At 48.5% G+C, this 22,166-nt stretch overlaps 2 protein-coding genes across 4 annotated transcripts in view; one reads left to right on the top strand and one right to left on the bottom strand.

Moving 5' to 3' along the window:
- Window positions 1–8,996: 8,996 nt before the first annotated feature.
- On the top strand, window positions 8,997–12,712 carry LOC142008424 (elongation factor 1-alpha-like). The gene is made up of 7 exons (XM_074985615.1): window positions 8,997–9,119; window positions 9,230–9,409; window positions 9,769–10,065; window positions 10,283–10,433; window positions 10,772–11,028; window positions 11,357–11,591; window positions 12,594–12,712. The coding sequence occupies exons 1-7, from the start codon at window positions 8,997–8,999 to the stop codon at window positions 12,710–12,712; spliced, it is 1,362 nt and encodes a 453-aa protein (XP_074841716.1).
- Window positions 12,713–16,486: 3,774 nt separating this feature from the next.
- Window positions 16,487–22,166, bottom strand: part of ASAP1 (ArfGAP with SH3 domain, ankyrin repeat and PH domain 1) — a 274,729-nt gene continuing 269,049 nt past the window's right edge. For all 3 annotated transcript variants that reach the window (XM_074986652.1, XM_074986653.1, XM_074986655.1), the window contains one exon: window positions 16,487–19,245. In XM_074986652.1, the coding sequence (XP_074842753.1) occupies window positions 19,171–19,245 (75 nt within the window). In that variant the 3' untranslated portion in view covers window positions 16,487–19,170. The remainder of the gene's footprint in view (window positions 19,246–22,166) is intronic.

Below are 22,166 nucleotides of genomic sequence, written 5' to 3'. Positions count from 1 at the left end.
AGTTCCTCACCTGCATTAAAGATGTCAAGCGTTTGCAGGCTGAGACCAGAAGGCAAGCAGAGGTTTAGTGCTGACTTTGTTAGAAACTCCATAGGCTGATTTTGCTGTTAATGGTTAATGTTAATTATAATGGTTAATGTTAATTATAATGCTATAAATGTCCAGTCTGTTTTGCATGAAGTGTAAACGAATACAGCCCTGGTGTAAGTAGTACAAGAGAGAGCACATGTGACAAGCAAATGGCCTGCTCTAAAACATACTAATACGGATTAGTGCTTGGACACATGACACTAGCAACTGCAGTTTTAATTTTTCTTCTAACTCCCAAGTGCTCATTATAACCCCTCGAAAGCCTTTCTATTAAATGTCACCAGCTCCACTAACTTCCCCTTTCTCTCCTGGCAGCAGAGAACTCTGCAAGGCTCGTTTCCTCATGAGCATTGCTTGGGCAACTGGGATGACCCAGAGCTCTAAGATTCAGGAGAGTGCCCTCTACTGCCTTTCCAGGCAGAGCAGCACTGTGGTCCTCCAGTTGTCCTGCTCAAATGAATGGGAACAACAGAAAACCTAAGTGATGATGGCAATCTCACACAGATCACCCATTCAAGGGATGTTGGAGCCATCCAACCAGTGCAAAATGTTTTGAGCTCATTGCTGCCACTCCGGGGAAGAAACAGCCACTTCTTTGCTAGTTGCCTGATGTTGTTGAGTGATTTCTTGTGTGGTACCTTCACCACAGAAGATTCCCATAATATGAATGAAATATGGCAGGATCAGGAAGCTGTTCAAGGTGTTTATTTTCTGCCATGGTGCCAATATGTAGGAGTTGATCTTGGTGATAACTTGTAGGATCTCCACAATGGTAGCCTCAGGTGTTTGCTGGATGTGGAAACCCATGGGCATGCCGAAATGTTTGTATGCTCGACTGTCTTGTGGGAAGATTATGGATTCACCCTGGATCTGAAACCATGTTGCCTGGTCTGAGTCCCTTCCACCACCATTGATGTTCAAGGAGGTGTACTTCGTAGCATTCAAGCAATAACAATAACACCAAGAGGCTTTCATCAGGATGGGAACTCCATTATGTTAGGCAGTGCACAAACATATACTAATAGGCAGTTCCTGCTTTGAAGGGTTTACACTGTTGGGCCTTGATGCAGCAAGTAACTGTACACATGATGAAATTCCCAATAAGTAAAATCAGGTCTTTATAGAAGATAAGGCACAGGAGGCTGTAACCAACTGAGTGAATAAGTCAAGGAGGGAGGGTTTACAGGGATAGGACTGTGTGGTTAGAAACACTAGCTGTGTTCACTATGAGTTGGTTTCAAATCTTTGAAGACATTTGTAACCAACCAGGCTCGGGTTCCCCAGAAACGAGGCTGCACCCAGAAGGCGAGTGCTATATTTGGTTATTGAAAGCGCGTGACACCCGCGACGGGAGCCCCGGAGACACTGCAGTCACCAGTGGGGGAAAATGACGCATTGCTAAGCTCCGACACGTCGGGTTTTCCCCCACTGGTGAAAGCGGCATCTCCAGAGCTCCTGTTGTGGGTGTCACGCGCTTTCAATAAACCAAATATAGCACTCGCCTTCTGGATGCAGCCTCGTTTCTGGGGAACCCAACCCTGGTTGGTTACAACATTTTAAAGAGGCATTAACATATGAACCAAAATAGCAACTGTCCTAGCTTGCAGGGCTGTCCCAAGGCAGGGTCAGGGTCTGGGGTAACCCCCACCAGGTATCCCAGGCCCTGCCTCACCCTCCCTGCCTTGCCCCTCACCTCCTTCCCCAGCTGGCAGAGGATGGCATTCTTCAGCATTGTCTCCAACATGGTTCTGGCTCTCAGACTGATGCTGCTACACTCCAGATTCTTCACCTGTGACTCCCAGCTGGGGGATTACCTGGGGCTGGGGGTTGTGCACAGCAGTGGTAACAGCAGCAGTGGGTAGCCTCCCCTGCCCCACTCAGCATGTGGGCAGCAGAAGTGGTAACCTGCTCTTCACCACCACAGAGTAGTAAGGCACAGTGGTCGAGGAAGCAGCAGAGCAGAACAAGCTGCTGCTCCTGCCACCCATGTGGTGAGTGCGTGGGGCCAGGGGGGAAATGACCCTCTCCTGCTGCTGCAGCCGCTGCACAGTCTCTGGCCTCAGGTACTCCTCCAGCCATGGCCCCAGGTACTTCTCACCCCTTCCACCCATAGGCCCCCAAAAGTGCAGGGCCTGGAGTGGCTGCCCCACCTTATCGTTATGGATGGGACAGCTCTGCTAGTTTGAGGTATGGCGCTATCCTCTTTTGCGTTTGTAAACTGCCATGCACCCAACTGGTGTCGTAAGGCATGCAAGAAGCCTTTTACTACAGGCAAGGCCACATTTAGTCTCTGACCACTTTTACTGAAACTTTCCAGAAAGAGTTCAACATGAGGCAAGTAGCTGGAGAGGAAAGTTTCAGCCCAAACAGTTACAGTTTGGCCAAGCCACAAACAACTTAACATAGGGTGTTCTAAAGGCAAGTGAGAAGGAAGGTTAGTGATAAATGTTGCTACCAGTGCTACCTATAAGAAGGATAATCTCCACAAGCTGGGATCCTGCCTTTGTAGGTCTCCACTCATTTCAGTGGGGCTCTGCACAGATGTCAGGGTCAGCCACTGTGGATCCGGAGGCTATTCTTCATAGTAAATTACTTTCCCACACTCAGCCCACTCCTGCAAACTGCCTATGTATCATTCCTATATGGCCCCCTTCACCATAGTATCTGAGCTGAGAATCATTAATGGACTTAGACTTCTGAAACCTCTGTGAAGTAGGAAACAGCTATTATTAGAATATTGCTGATGGGACCTGAAGCAGAGAGGCTCTGGCCGAGATCTGCAAAGGCACTTCACTCCCACTGACTGCAATGCCAGCTAAGGACATTATTAGCTTTGGGAATCTTGTTCACAGCAATGATGCTACATGGGGAACTGAACCTCTTTTCCAAGTCCTAAAGCAGCACCCTAACCAGTGGGCTATCTTGCTACATAACCAAATTGCAGGATCAGTACCTTGTCTATGATAATTAAATAAGGTGAATAGACTGTACTTGATTCTTCTTTAGTTTACCAGTTATATTACTTGGATATCATTTGCATTGAGGTAGCAGCCAGGAGCCCTAATCATGGACCAGAACCCCACTATGCTAAGTGCTGCACAACAAAGAACAAAAATAAGGGTCCTTCCCTCAAAGACTGACAATCTAAAATAAATATTATTAGCCGACTGTATGTGAACTATGCAAAAAACGACACGTTACAAATGACATTTTAAGCCCTCCCTTTACTCATGTTAGGGTAACCCTTTAACACTTTTACAACTTTTTCCACTCTACTCTACTTCCCATTATATGCACTTTATCTCCTATGGGATTGTCATTGTCTCCACCGTGGCAAATGAGAATAAGAGTCTGATGTTCTCTCCTTTCCAGTCCTGCAATCAGTCCTATGCCCACTGACCTATATCCCCACACAAGGGCACACTGATACCAAAGGGTAGGAACAGGACCTTTGTGTTCACCTTCTAGGATCTGTGAATTAGCTCAAAGCTTCTATGATTCCTTGCCAACAGTGCTGGGGAATGGTAAAATCCAGCCACACATCATCTTTATTAACATGGTAAAGATGTCCTGGGAACTGGGCTCCATGATTTTTGTAAGTTGTAAGCACCGCACTTCCATTATGTCACTATGGCTATGTCTACACGTGAAGCCTACATCGAAGTAGCCTATTTCGATGTGGCGACATCGAAATAGGCTATTTCGATGAATAACGTCTACACGTCCTCCAGGGCCGGCAACGTCGATGTTCAACTTCGACGTTGGGCAGCCCAACATCGAAATAGGCGCAGCGAGGGAACGTCTACACGCCCAAGTAGCACACATCGAAATAGGGATGCCAGGCACAGCTGCAGACAGGGTCACAGGGCGGACTAGCGCTTCCGGGGCAACAGCTAGCCGCTCCCTTAAAGGGCCCCTCCCAGACACACGCAGCCTGCACAGCACGCGGTCTGAGGAGCCATAGGCACACAGACCCCGGGTGCCGCAGTCATGGACCCCCAGCAGCAGCAGCAGCAGCAGCAGCTAGAGGTCCACCCAGCCCTCCCGGCAGGAGCAGGGCTTGCCCTGACCCATGCCATGCGGGAGGCAGCTGAGCACGTCCTTGCCCCAGGGAAGGAGATGCCCCCAGGGCAGCAGGGCTCAACCCCTACCCCTGCAGCACCCCGCCCCACCCCCTAGCGGCTGTGGAGCTACCCCACCAGCACCGACTGGTGGGAGCGGCTGGTGCTTGGGGAGTGGGACGACGACCGCTGGCTCAGGAACTTCAGGATGACCCGGCAGACATTCCTGGAGCTGTGCCAGTGGCTCACCCCGCACTCAGGCACCAGGACACTGCCATGCGGTGTGCCCTCACAGTGCAGAAACGGGTCGGCATCGCTGTCTGGAAGCTGGCCACTCCAGACAGCTACCAATCCGTGGGCCAGCAGTTTGGTGTCGGCAAGGCCACCGTCGGGGCTGTCTTCATGGAGGTAAGCGAACCCACGGGGGGAGGGCAGGGCAGGGGAGGCCAGGGCAGGGCAGGGGGGCCAGAGCAGGGCAGGGCAGGGGGGCCAGAGCAGGGCAGGGGGGGCAGAGCAGGGCAGGGCAGGGGAGGGCAGGGCCACGCACACCCTGCTCACCCCTCATTGGTGCCGTCCCATGTGCTTTCTCTGCAGGTTGTGCGTGCCATCAACGCCCTGCTCCTGCACAGGCTAGTGAGGCTGGGGGACCCAGATGCCACCATCGCCGCCTTTGCCACCCTGGGCTTCCCCAACTGCTTCGGGGCTCTGGATGGGACTCACATCCCCATCCGCGCCCCGCATCACAGTGGAGGACGATACCTCAATCGAAAGGGCTGCCATTCTGTCGTCCTCCAGGCCTTGGTGGACAGCCGGGGACGTTTCCAGGACATTTACATGGGCTGGCCTGGCAGCACCCACGACGCCCAGGTTTTCCGGAACTCGGTTCTGTGCCGCCGGCTGGAGGCGGGGACCTACATCCCCCAGCGGGAGATCCCTCTGGGGGACACCACCATGCCCTTCTGCGTCATCGCAGATACGGCCTACCCCCTCCGGCCGTGGCTCATGCACCCCTACACGGGCCATCTCTCCGCTAGCCAGGAGCGCTTCAACGAGCGCCTGAACCACGCGCGCCAGGTGGTGGAGCGTTCATTTGGCCACCTGAAGGGACGCTGGAGATGTCTCCTGACCCGCCTGGATGCGGGCCCCAACAACATCCCCCAGATTGTGGGTGCCTGCTGCGCCCTGCACAATTTGGTCGAGAAAAAGGGGGAGACCTTTTTCCAGGGCTGGGCTGCGGAGGCCGCCAGGGCACACGTCCAGCCACCTGCTGCCCCCAGTCGGCAGGTGGACCCCGAGGGGACCCGGGTCCGGGAGGCCCTGCGGGCCCACTTCGATGAACAGGCCGCAGGGTGAACTCTGCCCAGGCCCCCTACTGCCCGCCCCTTCCTCCCCCACACTCCTGCCCCAACGCCCACACCATGGAGCACCCCACCGCCCCCCCCCACACTTGTCCTGGACAAATGACAGCACGCACTTGTGGCTGAACGTAAACTTTTGTTTTTCTTTCCAAAACTTTTTTTTTTTTACGTAAATAAATATGTGAACCACAAACAGAAAACTCGGTACAAACGTTCAACAAAAGCAATATGTACAAAAATAAAACAATACAAAGAAACAACTGTCTGCCATAATAAAAAGAAAACCAGGGAGGATAAAGGGGAGAACTATTTACATGGGGGGGATGGGGCAAACGGGGGGCCGAAAAAAAAAGGGTCCAACTATATACAAGGGGGGGGGCCACGTCCCGGGCCCCTCGCCCCTATAGCCCGGCACTGGGCGTGGCCGGCCGGGAGCCCCGCCGCGCTCGCAGCCTGGTCCGTGGCTGGGTGGGAGCGGGCTGGACCGGAAGGTATGGTGGCCGGCGAGTGTCAGGTGGCTCCAGGGGTCCCTTGGCGCGCCGACCCTCGCCGGTGGGTGGCGGGGCGACGGCGGACGGGACGGCGACGGGCGGAGCAGCTGGTGGTGGGGCTGCAGGAGCAGGCAGGGCAGGCGATGTTTCGGCCGGCGCGGCATGGGGGGCCAGGTAGTCCACCAGGCGATTAAATGCGTCCATGTACGCCCCCCATGCCTCCTGGCGCCAGGCCAGCGCCCGCTCCTGCAGCTGGAGGTGCTGCTCCGCGACCTCCAGCTGCCGACGGTGGATGGCTAGCAGCTGGGGGTCCGTCGCCGTCGGCGGTTCGAGGCGCAGGGTCCGCCGTCTAGCCCGCCGTGGGGCCGATCGGTCCTCGGCCGAGGGGCTCCCCTGGAGCGATGGTCCCGGAGGGCTCTCCGGGACGACTGACGCTTCGCCGGCGCTCTCTTCCGGTCCTTCTGATGGTGCGGATGCAGGACACAGGAGAGGAGGGGGGGAGAAGAATGGAGACAGGCGTTAGTGTGGGCCCCGAGCTGTGGCCTTTGTCCCCCCAGCCCTGTGCTGCAGGTTCCCCATCCCCGTCCCCGGGAGATGCTGCTGTGATGGATGGGGTTCAGGGGTCACCCTGCCCTGCACCCCGTCCCCTGGTGGGAGCGACTCTCACTTCACCCCGCAGGGTCTGAGAGCAGGAGAGGTTTCTTAGGCCACAGATGCCCAGTTTCTGCCAGGAGTGACAGCACCAGCTGTCGGAAGAGACAGTCCTTCCAACCCGTCGTGGGGAGAAGACCCCAAGGGGTGCCCCTCGGGGATGCAGCTTTCCCCCTCCTCAGGCTGGCTGCCTTCCAGCTCTCCCTTCCCCTAGCCTCTACCTGTGGCCCCCGCCCTCGCCCCCCAAGTCCAAGCCAGCTCGGCTCCTCCCTCCTGTTTGTTCAGGGCAGAGGTGTCACCTGCCAGCTGTAGCCCCAGGATCCTCCTTTGCCCCTGGGAGCTATTCGGCTCTTGTGGCTCATATGTAGCCTGAGTCTCCCTTGGGCACTCCCCCCACTCCATCACATGCTGCTGCTGCGGGGTGTCCCACCCCCTCCTCCCGGGGGCCCCTCGAGGTTCTGCTCCCCCCTGGCCCGGGGATGGGGCATGGCACTGTCATGCGGGGTGGGGGGGGGCAGGGGCTGGTGGATGCAGTGCTGTGAGGGCCATGGCCCTGGTGTCCTTGGGGCCATGGCCATGTGAGCATGTGGGGGGCCCTGGACACATATCTCTTATCCCCGCCCCTCAAGCCCAGGGGTGTCCACCAGAGGGGGGTACCTACCTGTCGGTCCGCTCCCACGGTCCGGAGATCCCCGGGGGTCGGAGGCCCTGCTGCTGCTCCGGGATGGCAGGAGGAGGATCTGCAGGCTGGATTCTGCGGAGGAGGAGCCCCCCTCCTCCTCCTCCTCCTCCTCCTCCTGCCGCGATGTCCCGGAGGTGGCCTCCGGGGGGGGCCCCCGGGGTGCGGGGCTTGCCTCCGGGGCGGACTCCGTCTGCAGGGCCTGCTGGGGCTCGTCAGCCAAGGTGTCAAGGGTGGCCGGAGGGGAGGAGGTGTGCCGGGAGCCCAGGATGTCCCTGAGCTCCCTGTAAAAGGGCAAGTGACGGGGGCGGCCCCAGATCGGCTGGCCGCATCCCGGGCCCGGGAGTAACCCTGCTGTAGCTCCTTGACCTTACTCCTGACGTGGTCAGGAGTGCGGGCAGGGTGACCCCGGACAGCCAGGCTGTCGGCCAGCCGAGCGAATACATCCGCGTTCCGCCTCTTGCTCCCCATTACCTGGAGCACCTCCTCCTCGCTCCAGCAGGTCCCGCAGCTCGGCCTCCGTCCAGGAGGGGCCCCGCTGCCGCTTCCCAGCCTGGCTACCCTTCTGGCTGGGCTGGATGCCCTGGCTCCCCTTGGGGGGGTCCCCTGGGGGCGCTGCCAGGCAGCCATCGCAGGTCTGTGGGGCTGAGGGTGGTGCAGGCTGGCCGCGTGTGCAGGCTGCAGCCTGCACGTTCCCTCAGCTTCCTGCAGAGGAAGGGAGGGGGAGGGGACCTTTAAGGGGCCGCTCCACGCGGCCACCAGTGAGCTGAGGGGCTGGAGAGAGCGTCTCTCAACCCCCCAGCTGATGGCCACCATGGAGGACCCAGCAATTTCGACGTTGCGGGACGCGGATCGTCTACACCGTCCCTACTTCGATGTTGAACATCGAAGTAGGGCGCTATTCCGATCCCCTCATGAGGTTAGGGACTTCAACGTCTCGCCGCCTAACGTCGACGTTAACTGCAAAATAGCGCCCGACGCGTGTAGCCACGACGGGCGCTATTTCGAAGTTAGTGCCGCTACTTCGAAGTAGCGTGCACGTGTAGACACAGCTTATAAGACCAGAAAGAACACAAAGAGGTACCTTCAGATGGATTTAGAGATGTGATTTCTTCAGCACACACCCAGTGAGGGCTCTGACTCTCCATGAAATTGTCCTCCTCTGACTGAAACAACCAGGGGGCTCTGGAAGACCCAGTTTCTTTGAGTTAATTAGACTGATGAGATCTAGAGATGGCACGAGGTCAGAGAAGGGGAATCAGAATGGTTCCTTCAGACCCGGGGAGTTGGCAATGGGACCAAACAATTGCTGTGGGGGAGGGAGATTAATACACCCAGGAGGTGCCTCCAGGGGAGTCACCTGGGAGAAGATCCCTTGTTCTCTCTGGGCAGAAGGCAGAGGGCCCCCCCCGTGGCAGGACTTGCGGCGGGTTTCTCTTGTCAGTAACTTCCCCAGGGACAGGAGCCCTGCGGAGCTGGGGCCTGGTACTGAGGCAAAGCTGCTTTGGAGACACAGGATCTGGGAGGCGCCCAGGGGAGGTGGGAGGCGCCCAGCAGGTGCGGGCTGGCGCCCATCAGCGCGCCCTATAAAGGCGGGGCCGGCGGCCTAGGCACTTCCAGCCTATCCAGCAGGATGGGGGATCCGCAGCCCCTTCGCAAGATCCACATGAATATCGTGATCATCGGGCATGTGGACTCGGGTAAATCCACCACCACCGGGCACCTCATCTACCAGTGCGGGGGGCTGGAGTCCCGGCTGCTGGAGAAGCTGGAGGCCGCGGCTAGCCAGGTACGCTGCCCCGCCCGCGCCGGCCCCGGGAGGCAGGGTGGGCCCTAGCGGCTCGGCGGCGGGCCGGGTTCCATCGCCCCCATGTGGCCCTGACCGCGCCCGCCCCGCAGGAGGGGAAAGGCTCGTTCAAGTTCGCCTGGGTGCTGGACCGGCTGAAGGTGGAGCGGGAGCGGGGCATCACCATCGACATCTCGCTGTGGAAGTTCCACACGCGCCGCTTCTCCATCACCATCATCGACGCGCCGGGCCACCGCGACTTCATCAAGAACATGCTCACGGGCACCTCCCAGGTAGCGGGGTCCGGCCCGGGCCCGGGGCCCAGCCGCGGGAGCGCGGCCCCGCTCCGAGCCCGTAGCTACTGGGGAGGAGAGCCGGGCAGAGCGCGGCGCGTTCCGGTCCTGCCACGTGCCCAGTTGGAGGGGGGGCGGGGAAGGGGCTGTAGCCCAATGGGCGCGGGGCGATCCCGCCCTGGGGAGGGGCGGTGTTCAGCCTCGCGGGTGCAGGGAGCGGGCCCGATCCTACCTCGCCGCCAGCTGGTAGGGGGGCGGCCCGATCCTGCCCCGTGCCCTGCTTGGTGGGGGGAGGAGGTTGCAGGACGCCCGCCCCTCTTGCCTGCCTCCCTCCCTCACGCGGCTCCTGCGCGCCCCAGGCGGACGCGGCGGTGCTGATGGTCTCGGCGGCGCCTGGGGAGTTCGAGGCCGGCGTGTCCCGCCAGGGGCAGACCCGCGAGCACGCCCTGCTGGCCTACACGCTGGGCGTCAAGCAGCTGCTGCTCTGCGTCAACAAGATGGACCTGACCGAGCCGCCCTACAGCCAGCGGCGCTTCGAGGAGGTGGTGCGCGGCGTCAGCCTCTACCTGCGTAGGATCGGCTACAGCCCCGCCGCGGTGCCCTGCGTGCCGGTGTCCGGCTGGGTCGGCGAGAACATCAGCCTGCCCAGCGCCAAGGTGGGCACGTGGGCCTGGGGTGGGGGAGGAGGTGGCCGAAGGCACCACCCAGCTGAGGCTCGCAAGGCTTGAAGCCTCGGGCAGCTGTGGGGCCAGGGACTGGCCTACAGCCCCCCTCCTTCCATCTGGGGGGAGATGTGGCCCTCCCACTGGGGGTAGTACTAGCCCTGAGCTCCAGCCCCAGACAGCCTGGCATCTCCCTGGCTTCCCTCGGCAGATGCCCTGGTTTAAAGGCTGGAAGGTCAAACGGAAGGAAGGCTTTGGTAAGGGGCAGACACTCCTGGAAGCGCTGGATTCTCTCCTGCCTCCTGTGCGGCCTAGTAACAAACCCCTGAGGGTGCCTCTGCAGGATGTCTACAAGATCGGAGGTCAGTCCAGGCAAGAAAGGGGCAGGCAAGCTGGACTTGGTATGGGGCTTTCCAGACTGGCCTCTAGGGGCAGGCCCAACCACCACCTGCTTAATGCCTTTCTGTGTGGATGAGCTTCTCAGTAACTTGCTGCTTGCTGTGATTCAGGAAGTGTCTGGCAGCAGGAGCCTGGCCTGTTTCTAAAGCTGGCCTTTAGAAACTCTTTTGAAGCTACTCTGCCCTTGTCTGCTGTCCAGGCCAGGACATGTCATCCAGTCTCAAACTAACTAGTCTACTTGCTGTGCTGGTTATGGGCTTTCCATAGTCGGCACTGACTTGTTTGTCCTGTCTTCTTCCAGGAATTGGCACGGTACCAGTGGGGAAGATAGAGACTGGCATCCTTAAGCCAGGCATGAACATCTCCTTTGCCCCTGCAAACCTGTCTGCAGAGGTCCGAACTATTGAAATGCACCATGAGCCTCTGCAGGTGGCTTTTCCTGGTTACAATGTGGGCTTCAATGTAAAGAACATTGCAGTCAAGAACCTGAGGCGGGGCCATGTGGCTGGCAACTCCAGGAGTGACCCTCCAGCAGCAGCAGCCCACTTCACTGCTCAGGTGAATAAATCTTGCTCTGATGCTTATGTTGTACATAGGGTGTTGGCCCTTTGTGTGGGGTGGGGAGGTGCAGTTTGATAGTCATGATCTCTGCACCACTGGGAGGTGGGGGGTTTTGGGGGTCAGTCATACTGGACTCTGCAGAATTCACTAGGTGAGCTAGACAAGGCGTCCTCTTCTTGTGTTGTCCGCTTTAGGCAGCTTTTAACAGTATCTGCTGCCTGAACGTAGGACACATTGCTCCCCATAAACGTCAGGGCATCTAAACAGTATGAGGGTTGGAACTCCTGAAGCAGATTCTTGGAACAGGTCCTTCCTTTTTCCCTAGGTGATCATCCTGAATCACCCTGGGTTTATCAAGGCTGGCTACTCACCAGTGGTAGACTGCCACACAGCTCATGTGACCTGCCAGTTTGCTGAGCTCATTGAGAGGATTGACCGTCGATCTGGGGAGAAGCTGGAGGATAATCCCTCTGTGCTGAAGTCTGGAGACTCTGCAACTATCAGGCTTGTGCCTAGGAAGCCTCTGTGTGTGGAAAAGTTTTTTGATTATCCCCCTTTAGGCAAGTGTGTTTGAGGTCAAGTTAGCTGTATTTGCCACTAATTGCCTACGTGAGATGTGATAAACTTAGTAAACCTAGGAGCTTCCATGTCTCTGCTCTAGCATGGTCCTGCCCATTTTGATAGACAGGGTAGGGAAGTGGTGGTTTTCTGTAAACTGCAGTCTTCAGCTCGGCAACTTGAGTAAACAGGCTCTTACTGCCCTAAAGGAAGCCTCATGACTTTGAACATTTAGTTAAGTCTAGAAATGAACCAGGTCTCTCCTGGTTTAATGTTGTACAAACAGAGCAAAAGATGGCCCTGCCCCAAAGAGCTTAATTCTAATGTAGATGACTGATGGGGGTGGGTACAGTATGGTCATGGCCACTGGAAGACTACTGCAGGGAGGAGCTGCTGAAAGCAACTGAAAGGTGTATCTCTCTACATAATGGAAATCACTTTAAGCCAGGAGGTTCTGCAGCACCCCAAGACACCTTGTTGTTGCACTTGTGAAGGTGGCCTCATGAATATAAGCAGCAGCATTTACTCCTTAGTTTGAATAGGCTCTAGAACTGGAAGGGACCTTGAGAGGTCAGTCCAGTCTCCTGCCCTCATGGCAGGACCAAGCACCATCTATAACATACCAATAAGTGTCTAATGTGCTATTAAGTAGCTCCACTGATGGAGATTTCACAGCCTCACTAGGCAACTTATTTCTGTGTTGAACCACAAGAGGAAGGTTTTTTTGGCTCCCCCCATGTCCAGTCTGAACCTCTTGCTGCAGTTTAAGCCCATGTCTGCTTTTGCTAGCCTCAGAGGCCAAGGATCAATTTTTCTCTCTCCTTGTGATGCTTTTTAGGCACTTAGAGCAGTTTGTCTTCTCTCCTCTAAACTAAATGAGCCCAGTTCTCTAGCACTATAATCATTCTTGTTGCTCTTCTCTGGATCTTCTCCACATCATTCTTGAAATGCTCTGCCCAGAACTGGATACAACAAGGAAACTAAAATATTTGACTCTATTTCAGGTCGCTTTGCAGCTCGGGACTTGAAACAGACTGTTGCTGTTGGAGTAATCAAATCTGTGGAAAAGAAGGCTGTGGGTGTCACTAGAAAACAAGCTCAGAAAGCTCTGATTATCCAGTAAATTTTTTTTGGTTGTTTCAAGCCACTTTAATTGAAAGGTGGCTCCAGTGTAACAAGGTCTAATGGAGATGGATTTTTGTTTTGCTTAAGCCCTAACTGGGATCATTGTGTTTCATGGTTAATGTCGGTGGCTTGATGTATGTAAACAATAAAGCCTCATCTCATAAAGCTCCATGTTTATTGCAGAAGTCATTTAAGACACAGCTTAGTTCCTCCCTCACTCTTAAGCTCCTAGAAATCTCCACTCTCCAGCAAGGGTGACTAAAGACCATCTGAAGGGGGCTGAAGGGCTGCTTCAAACTACCACTTGCATCTATATAAGTAGACATAAGATGTCCAGAGCTTCATGGCCTTCAACTACTTCAGATCAGTGTGAACCTTAGGGAGTGTCTGTATTAAGGGCTCTCAACTCTTGAAGTAAGGACACTTCTATTTGGGGGGGGGTAAGCAGTTGCTTGAAGCATAGAATCAGTCTACTAGCCTAAGGGCATCAGTGAACAGCCAAGTAGAGACTCCCTAGAGGAAAAGGGAGGGATGGCTTGGTCTTAAACATAAGTGTAACAAACTTAAGGTAGTTAAGAGTTCTTGACTTTTTGCTTTCAGAAGCCTTCCTTTGGCCTCTTCAAGGCTTAAAATTCAGCACTATATAGTGCCAAGTAACAGTGAACCAAACAAGGTGTTACCATAGTAGTAAGATTGCCTGTTACAAGCAATACATCTTTCTGCATCCCTTCTAAAGGATTATTTGCTTATAAGTCCAGCCTATTAGGCAGGATCGGTAGGAATGGTGTTCCCTGTCTTGAGGTTAGAAATAGATGACAGATTAGGTGACTACCTGTTCTGTTCACTTCCTTTGGGGGCATTCTGGAATAGATAAACCTTTGGTCTGACTGGGAATGGCCATTTTTATGTTTTGCTAATGGGGCAGAGGTACCCAAAGTTGGGTGTGCAGAGGTATGGCAGGGCCCAAGCCAGCTCTATGGGGCAGTGAGGAGGCACCACCCAATCCCTCCCTTGCCCCATCTACATCCCTGACTCTTGTGCCCTGTTTCAGTATAGCTGTATTCCTGGGCTGAGCAGCACCACACCCTGTCTGGTTTGGGATGTCTGCTTTAAGGGTGTTTGGATAAACTTAGCAACACAAGACATCTGCACAAATCTAGCATCTTGGTCTCGCCTCTGATTCAGTGCAGGTGGTCACATCTGTTAACTTAAGGGAACAATTTTTAGACTTGTAAACATGCACCTTTGTTACAAGTCTACAGATAACTGAGTGGAAGGGCTGCAGAAAGGCATGTGGGGCTAGACAAATCCTCCACTTGTGGGTAGGAAGGTTTAGGTGGGATTGTGGTGTAGTCTTGTAAGAGGGCTCTTCTGATGGAGCAGGAGACTAATTGTAAGTGCTGATATTGGCAAATGGAGTCTTCAAAATGGCTGACAAATGTGGGCATGGTGAAAATGCCTTTACTGATGAGTTCCTGGAAAAAGGAGTAAAGTAGAAAGGTGGCTCTAGCCAATTTGCAGTTTTGAGATAAGCTGCCACTTATCCTTTAATCATATGCAGTAGAGTATATTAGTACTAACCTATTAAGGACAGGTGCACAGAAGTCTAACAACTGTTTATAAAGTCACCTTTTGTAACACCATTCCCTTCACAAAAGACTGAGCCTTTAATATTCCACTTTATTTCAGAGTCATCACATGATGGAAATTCCTACTGGTTCTGTTCTTCATGCATTCTAAAACAAAACCTTGAGCTAGCTGTTTAAGTTTTAGGCCTATAGTTGTGCATTAGCAAAGCTGTGCATTATCCTGAACCTGTTGCCTGTTAGATGCAATCAGTTGTTGGAAATCTCCAGTGTTTTCAAGGTAATGGTGGCACAGTATTTGAAGTAACCTTACATGTCATAAGCTTAGTGTCCAACTAATGCTGGTGAGTGCTAGGTATGGTTTGGCTATCCACTAATTAATGGTATTCATTACTGTAAGTTAAATGTGTTCACTGTGTAGCTAAAGACCTCTGAGAGATTTCCTGTACAACCCCTAGACATAACTTCACATTCTATCTGGTCATTTGAGATGTAGCACATGACCAGTGTTAGTTTTAAGAGTGCTTGAGCAACTGATTAGCAGAGCACCAATGCCTAGCACCATATGGGTTTTATACATCCACACATTCCAGGGTGCACATAACAAAACTCACTCTGCCCATGGATGGAAAAAATTAGAGGAAACATTGCCTAGGACTACTTCTTTTGTGTGTGGGTGGGGGGGGGGGGGGGTGTTTTAAAAACCCTGAGCAGCCAGCCATATTGAATTGCAAACTTTAACCCTTTATCTTTCAGTAGGTAATCCATACAACAGTCTAACTGCTAAGGATTAGGTTTCATCCATATAGTAGATTTACAGTTTAGCACCTGAATCTACTCTGAGTGCTACAGGTCAACCATTCTTCATCTTAAATCTTCCATCTTCTTTGCTGTTGAATGGGTTAAGACTATCATACAAATCTGAACAGCAGACTGAGGAATCTGAGTCAACAAATACTAACTCTTGTACAGAGGGAGCAGGCCTAGTTAAAAACATGAGCTACAACCCAGAAAATGGTGGTAAGGTTTTGACCCTTGCATCTTCCTCTAAGAAGAGCTTTGAATCCTCTTCCACCAGTTGTAAAAGATTGCCAAGGTATAGAAGAGAGAATAGAATTATGACTGGTTGAAACTTTGGGCATTTGAGTTGAGCAGGTATTTTTACAAAGTATTTGGGAGCACAAGATCTTGATGAAAGAATCAAACAGTACTTTCCTTTGAGTTAAAAGAAGACCTTTGCACCCACTGTGTCAGCGGGGCAGGACAGCAGCAATTCAAAGCTGTTAACAGGAAACACTTTGCTATAACCTAAATGGGTGGAACACATGTCTACAGGCTGGCAGTAAGACAAAGGAGACTATGTGAAGATATTTCACATTTTATAGATAACAAGTGTCCAGAGTTAGTATTGAACAAAACTTTGGGAAGAGACACATGTCATGCTGCCAGGTGTAGCCTCTATCCTTACTGAAGCTTAAAAGGGAATTTTTCTCCTATTAGGTTATCCCATGACTACATGCTGCAGAGTTTCTTGCATCTTTCTCTGAAGTAGAGTACTGGTCTCTATTATGCTATTTGGAGCAGGCAAATACAGCCTCAGCTCAATTTAAAAAAATTGAAATCTCAAACTTGAGTAGAAACACCCCACAAAAGAATTCTTTTTCTGAGATGGAAAGAAGAGAACTTACTCCCTTCCCCACTTTGCAAGTCACTTTCTTTCTGGATTCAGAGCTAATTACTTCTCTTGGAATGCTAGCAGCAACCTTTCCCGCCCCCTCTAGTATCACTAACACACTGTTTAACATGGCATCAGAGAATCAGAAGAAGGGAAATGGATACCTCAGCAGAAGTTCCATAGTAGCTGGGTTCCTCTGCTACAATTATTAGCTGTGGAATAGTTAAATAATTCAAATGACTGCTGAGTTGCAGGTAACATGACCCAATAGCTCTAAAACTGCTGTGAATTTTCAGTCTGTATATACAAAAATGGTACCAGAAGCGGGGGCGGGGGGGGGGGGGGGAAAGGGGGGATTCAAATAAGCTTAATCCCAACCATGAAAGAATGTATATTGTTATACTTGCATATAGCTTTATCCTAATTTTAAGATACTAAGTACATTCATATTTAGCAAATAGGTTACATGTATTAGCAACTTAATACTTATATTGATAATTCAACTCTCTACATAACTAAAAATGAACTATGAAAAGCCACCTACATGAGATTCCAACTAACAAAAGGGCCTTGTTCAGATGTCTGGGATCAACTGAATACATTTATTTCAAAGCAATTTTAAATATTAAAAAAGTAGAAATTAACACATACAGTACTCAAAAAACTGTCACATTTAAATACATGTGAATAGACAAGTGTACTGATGTTTGATCTTAACATTCAAATGAGAAGTCAAAATTTTAACTAGTGGCAGTACCAGATCTGATTTCTATACAACATGTTGATGTATTATGTAATAAAAAAATAAATAGCAATTGCTGTTCAACAGTAAAATAAGACATCATTTGTAGAACAACCCCATCCCAGGGGAAAAAAACTAATCATTAGCTATCTGTCTATAAAGATCTAAACTTTCCAAATACTATTTCATATACAAAATTGCAGATAGTGGCTCAGTGAGTTTAAACAGAATGTATTTAAACTCAATCAATACAACACAATGTATTTTTAGATTTCCTACAACACACAATAAGCCAGAACAAACAGAATTCTTGTTCCTGATGGAACTAATTTCATTTTAAAAATGCCTATTTATACTACTGTAAAGAGTGTACAAAATAATAGACATTTGCTTCTACATTGGTTTATATGTTTAGATTTCCTTTATGTGGTTAGCTTTTACCAGATTATTTTGAGATCACTTAAAAATACACTTGACCACAAATGTGAATAGGTTTTTTTTTCTTTAATGCAACATAAAACATTGTATTAATGGATAAAATGGAATGCTAAATAAACTCAGGTCCTGACTGCCTTCCATTAAAAGAAAAAAAAACAGTATAATTCTAAAAAATACTGAAACTGATAACACTGTGGATGCAACGTGAGCAGGTTTACTCACTGGTGTATTTGGTTTTGAACATACTTTTGTCATGACACTGAAAAAGCAATAATTTAAAAATCACCTTCCAGTAACAGCTGATAAATATTTTGGAATTTTTTTTTTCATGCAAGGTTTATTTGATATTTAAGTTTTCATAACAATATAAATAGAATTAAATATTCACTGACTACAGCTTTGTAAAACTGCACTAAAACTGAAAGCCTTCAGAAGGTTTTTTGAGTTGTGCTTTTATGAAATGAAAAATCTTCTTATGTAGCCAAGACTGTCTACAGTAAAATATTAGTAATACGTATTGTTGCCAAAGGAATATTTTAAATAATATTTGGCCTACATATGAAAATCACAGAACCTGATAAGTCTTGATCACAGAGAATAATTTCATTCTACTCAAAATTAAAAATTATATATAAAAATCGGAAGTAAATTATTGTTTTTAATAGTACATTAAATGTTATTTTAAAGTGAATTAAATGCAAGGAATGTGTTTTCCACTAATTCAATTTGATAACATTTGAAGCTCTCCTTTCAAAGACTTATTAGAAATTAATTTTATGGTAACGTGTTTGTTGGCTGTTGCTTGGAATTAAGACTATGAACTACAAATACAGTTTCATGAAGACTGTTAATATATATGTTGATAATGGTGACTGATTAACAGCTTGACAAACTGCATGAAAGTTCAAACTTTCACTCTGATTTAATGAACATTTTTAATACTGTAAAAGTTAAAATGTATTCATAACAGAGAAAATTTTGCACTGGTTAATTAACCTTCAGCAAAGCTGAAGACTTATTTTTTAAATAAGAGATTTTCAGAGAACTTCAATTAGGTATAAACAAATACTGTTTCAAGCTCATATTTCAATCTCAATAGTTATCAAATTAAAATGTTCTTTTGTTTCAACTTAAGCTATGTGACTACAGTATTATTAGTATACAAAGGCAGATTTCAAGTAATATTCTAAATGCATGCATAATGTAAACAGTGTAACAGTTTCTAGAAGTCCTTGGTTAGTAAAAGTACAGTGAAAAGCTGTCACCAAATTTCACATCTGTATAATGAAAGACAGTATGACTTTTATCAAAATAAATTTTTAGATGGAAGTAATTTGTAACTGTCTTAAAGTGAGGTAACCACTTTAAGGGAAACCAATCACAGTTTGGCATAGGTCCACGTAATATAATCATGATATGCTGTATGCACACCATAAAATGTTACCAATTTTCTGTAAAGTCAGTGAATATTTCTTTTGCTTTCAAACTTACATTTAATTGAACGCTTTCTTTAATAAATACCGAAGTGGGTTTCATAGCTGTAAACTGTACGCTTAATTGCAGATTGGTCTTTAACTGGGCCAAAACCATTCACTTTGAAAACAGAATCTTAACTGTGCTAATCATATAATTGAGAATACTGAGTTATTAGGAACAGTTATTTCTACAAAGTTACATGATGGCTGGAAACCTATGTTTGGAAAGCTGGCAGTTGATACATGTTGTTAACAGCATAGACAGAGATGTAAGTGCTAGATGCCAAGGATGGCTTCAGCAAACCCAATAAGGCATGCCAGGTTCCAAGGCTACTGTAATACTGGCAAAGGCAGAATAACACAGTATATTTACAATACATATAATTCACCTCATGAGGTGAACCTTAAAATAATTCATATTTTGTAACAGCAGCCATATATACAGTTGTGCACAGGATTACAGGGAGGCAGCAGCCATTAGCTTTTGCTAAAAAGCCTGTCTTGCATGAAGAATGTGCAATGGTCAGGTTTTGAATTTTATTAATCTGACAAAATGTGCACAAAGGACACTGGGAAGACTCCTTTCCGCTCTGGCTGTCCTTCAACGTGGCCAATCTGCAAAAAAGGAGAAAAACACTTACCCCATGTAACAAAACCATGTTCCTCGTGCGTATCAGTACAAGCATGGTGATTGTACTTGGTCATTTCACAACCCATTTAAACCCTTGCCAAGAAAATTACACTTTAGTGAGGTTACTCTTCTATAGCACAACATAGACATTGAGTTCTGTTTCATTTGGATTAATACATTTCTATGTCTATGTCTGTTACAACAACATTTGGATTTGTAAAGAGATTAATAACCAGCTCCACACACTGTTGTAACTTGGATAATAAAAGGAGAAGCTAAATGAAGTAGAACTAAAGGACCATAGTTGAAATGGAAGATCTGGAAGAGTCACACATTCCACTGATCTGAACACAGAAGAGAGAGATTGATTTAGCCGTTAAAATAATCATGAGTTATCTAGATTACACACTGGATGGTCCTGAAAAGCCATAATAAATTCCCATGTCATTATACAAATTAGATAGAGGGCCCCTGCTAGAGATTTGAATTGGTGTAAGCATAAACTTGCATTATGAATAAGAAGTAATGACAACAGGTCTTTTCAGGATCCAACTTCTATGACATCTGTCAATTTCTTCTTGTTTCACCTTGTTGTCAGTAGATATGACTGCAGAATATACAGGGCTCAATTAAAAAAAGACACTGTCGAATGCTGCTTTTAATTTTGGGGGTTTTTTTGTGCCCAAAATGGGTATTTTTGTTCGTAAAAGATACATTGACGTACATAGAGAAAAGTGTGTCAGTGGGAAAATGCAAATGCGCAGGTGCATCTTTTGCAAACAAAGTCTTAGATACCCATTTCTAAACATTTAGGCATAATGCTAGCACTATCCCTTGTTCTGAACTTTGTAGAATCCAAAAAATAAAATAACCTGATCAAAGAGACTGAACTCCAAATTTCCTTCTGTCAGTCTTTGCCTTTAAATACCATACATAAAATGTAATTTCTTTTTTTAAATGAAAGGATAAACAAATATAAAGTAAAGCAGGTTAAAGAAATGTTTCTACAGATATTGTAAGTGAATACTAGATGTCAAACTAATGAAGACAGAAGAGCCATTAAACTGTCAGTTTGGCTTTGACTCAAAAACACAGGTAACCAATGTATTAGAAATCTGCAAGATGGATGGCCTATGATATATTGATGACACATAAGCTCCTTTCTTTTTTCAAGATGAATGGAATTGTTACTACTGACGTTCTCAAGACTAACAACATATCTATCCATTTATCAGTGATCCATGTCAGTACATATGCATGAAGTACATCTATTGGCCTAATCATAATTGTGTTCAGACAGACAATATAATGAACAAGTTCTGTAAATTCTGTTTTAAAGATACGAAATTTCAGGATTATGTGGACATCCACCAGATCATATTCTGAGATTTCATAGCTGTTTACTGATCTTTATTCTGACTGTAACTACACACACGTAACTACTGACAGGCGGACTCAAACCTGGGACCTTCTGAAATGTAGCGCATGAGCCTCTATAGCTTGAGCTAAAAGCCAGCTTGCTTTCAGCTGAGGCTGTAGAAGAGACTTACTCTCTCTCTCTAAAATGGTTTAATTGCCACCCCAAGACTCTAAACTACATCCAGTAGGTGCGTGGGTTACACACACATTGGGAGAACAGTCATATGTAGCAGATGCATTAGCCCTGAAAAAGAGTCTGTTTCCATTCTCTGCTGTTTCCTCCTCATTGTAAGGAAAACAAACAAACAAAAAGCAAAATATTTTAGCACCTTTCATCTGGGCAGTCTTTTCATATTTTGTTCTGAGTCTAAACTCTGACAGGAAACCCTGAGTGTGACAATCAGTGAAAAGAAAGACCATATTTGGCACAGACCGGAGACTATAGGGACAACAGCTGGTCCTGAGGACTAACACCTGCTGGGAGGAACCAGTTGTAGGAATTACATTTTTATTGATAAAATTTGTCTCATTTCCCTTTTTTTACAGCTGTGGTCTGGGGAAGTAGGATTCACTAAGGCTTGGGAGGATGTTACAGAGGATGAAAGAAGAACTGGGTTTCAGGCTAGGTTTGAGAAACTGTGAGGTTAGCAACAGACAATTGGAGATTGGATCAGATCCAGGAATACAGAAGCATGGGAATGCGATCCAGAAGGACAAAGGATAAGACAAGGGTAACTGCAGCATAAGGACAAAGTTGATCGATGAAATGTAATTTAGGAGTGGAAACCAACAGTCCATGGGGTTAATTATAACAGTCATATTCACAGCAAATAGTATAATTATGTTAATGTTGCTGGTGAATTCAGACAGGAATGACACTGAATCATTTTGATAAAGGTACACAGCGTTTAAATGGAATGATTTTCAGGGGTCGGGGTGGGGGGTGGAATCTGAGACTGCCTCATTTGGAGGAAAGCTGTTGCATTCCAAAGGCAACAAAATACTGCACTTCAGAGGTATCTCTGACTCTGGCAGGGATAGTTCTAGGATTATCCAGGGAAAACTGTCTCCCCACAAAAGAAGATAAATTCTGTGCCTGCACACACCCATCCTCCTTCAATTTAAACACTGGATTTAGGTTCATGTAAATCCTGTTGCATAATTTTTGCCCTAAGGCTGCAAACATTAATGCAAATGGTGTACAGTGCATAGTATACTGTCACAACCAGTTAATTTCCTCTAGCGTAAAGGAAGGGATCAAATAAGATGGGAATTGCAGCAGTACGAGAATTGAAGAACATATAGGTCTCTTGCTAAACTCGATCATCTGCAAACCTATGAAATGGGGTCATTTTTTGATGCTGTCCCTAGTAGTCACTAACACCATTGAGAACACGAAGCTGCATTTAAGTCCTTGTGAAGCATAATTGAATTTCTTAATGAAATAGGACTGAGCTGATGTTCAGGAGCTTTAAGTAGATCAAAT

This window comes from Carettochelys insculpta, chromosome 2 (genome assembly GCF_033958435.1).
Source record: "Carettochelys insculpta isolate YL-2023 chromosome 2, ASM3395843v1, whole genome shotgun sequence".
Taxonomy (NCBI): Eukaryota; Metazoa; Chordata; order Testudines; family Carettochelyidae; genus Carettochelys; species Carettochelys insculpta.
This window is presented reverse-complemented; position numbering and strand designations above follow the sequence as displayed.

Excerpts from the sequence above, each read along its gene's own strand:
- LOC142008424 (XM_074985615.1), top strand. The coding sequence starts at position 8,997 with ATGAATATCGTGATCATCGGGCATGTGGACTCGGGTAAATCCACCACC. Across the intron at positions 9,120-9,229 it reads TGGAGGCCGCGGCTAGCCAG|GAGGGGAAAGGCTCGTTCAA; the intron begins GTACGCTGCCCC and ends CCCGCCCCGCAG. Across the intron at positions 11,592-12,593 it reads TTTTGATTATCCCCCTTTAG|GTCGCTTTGCAGCTCGGGAC; the intron begins GCAAGTGTGTTT and ends ACTCTATTTCAG.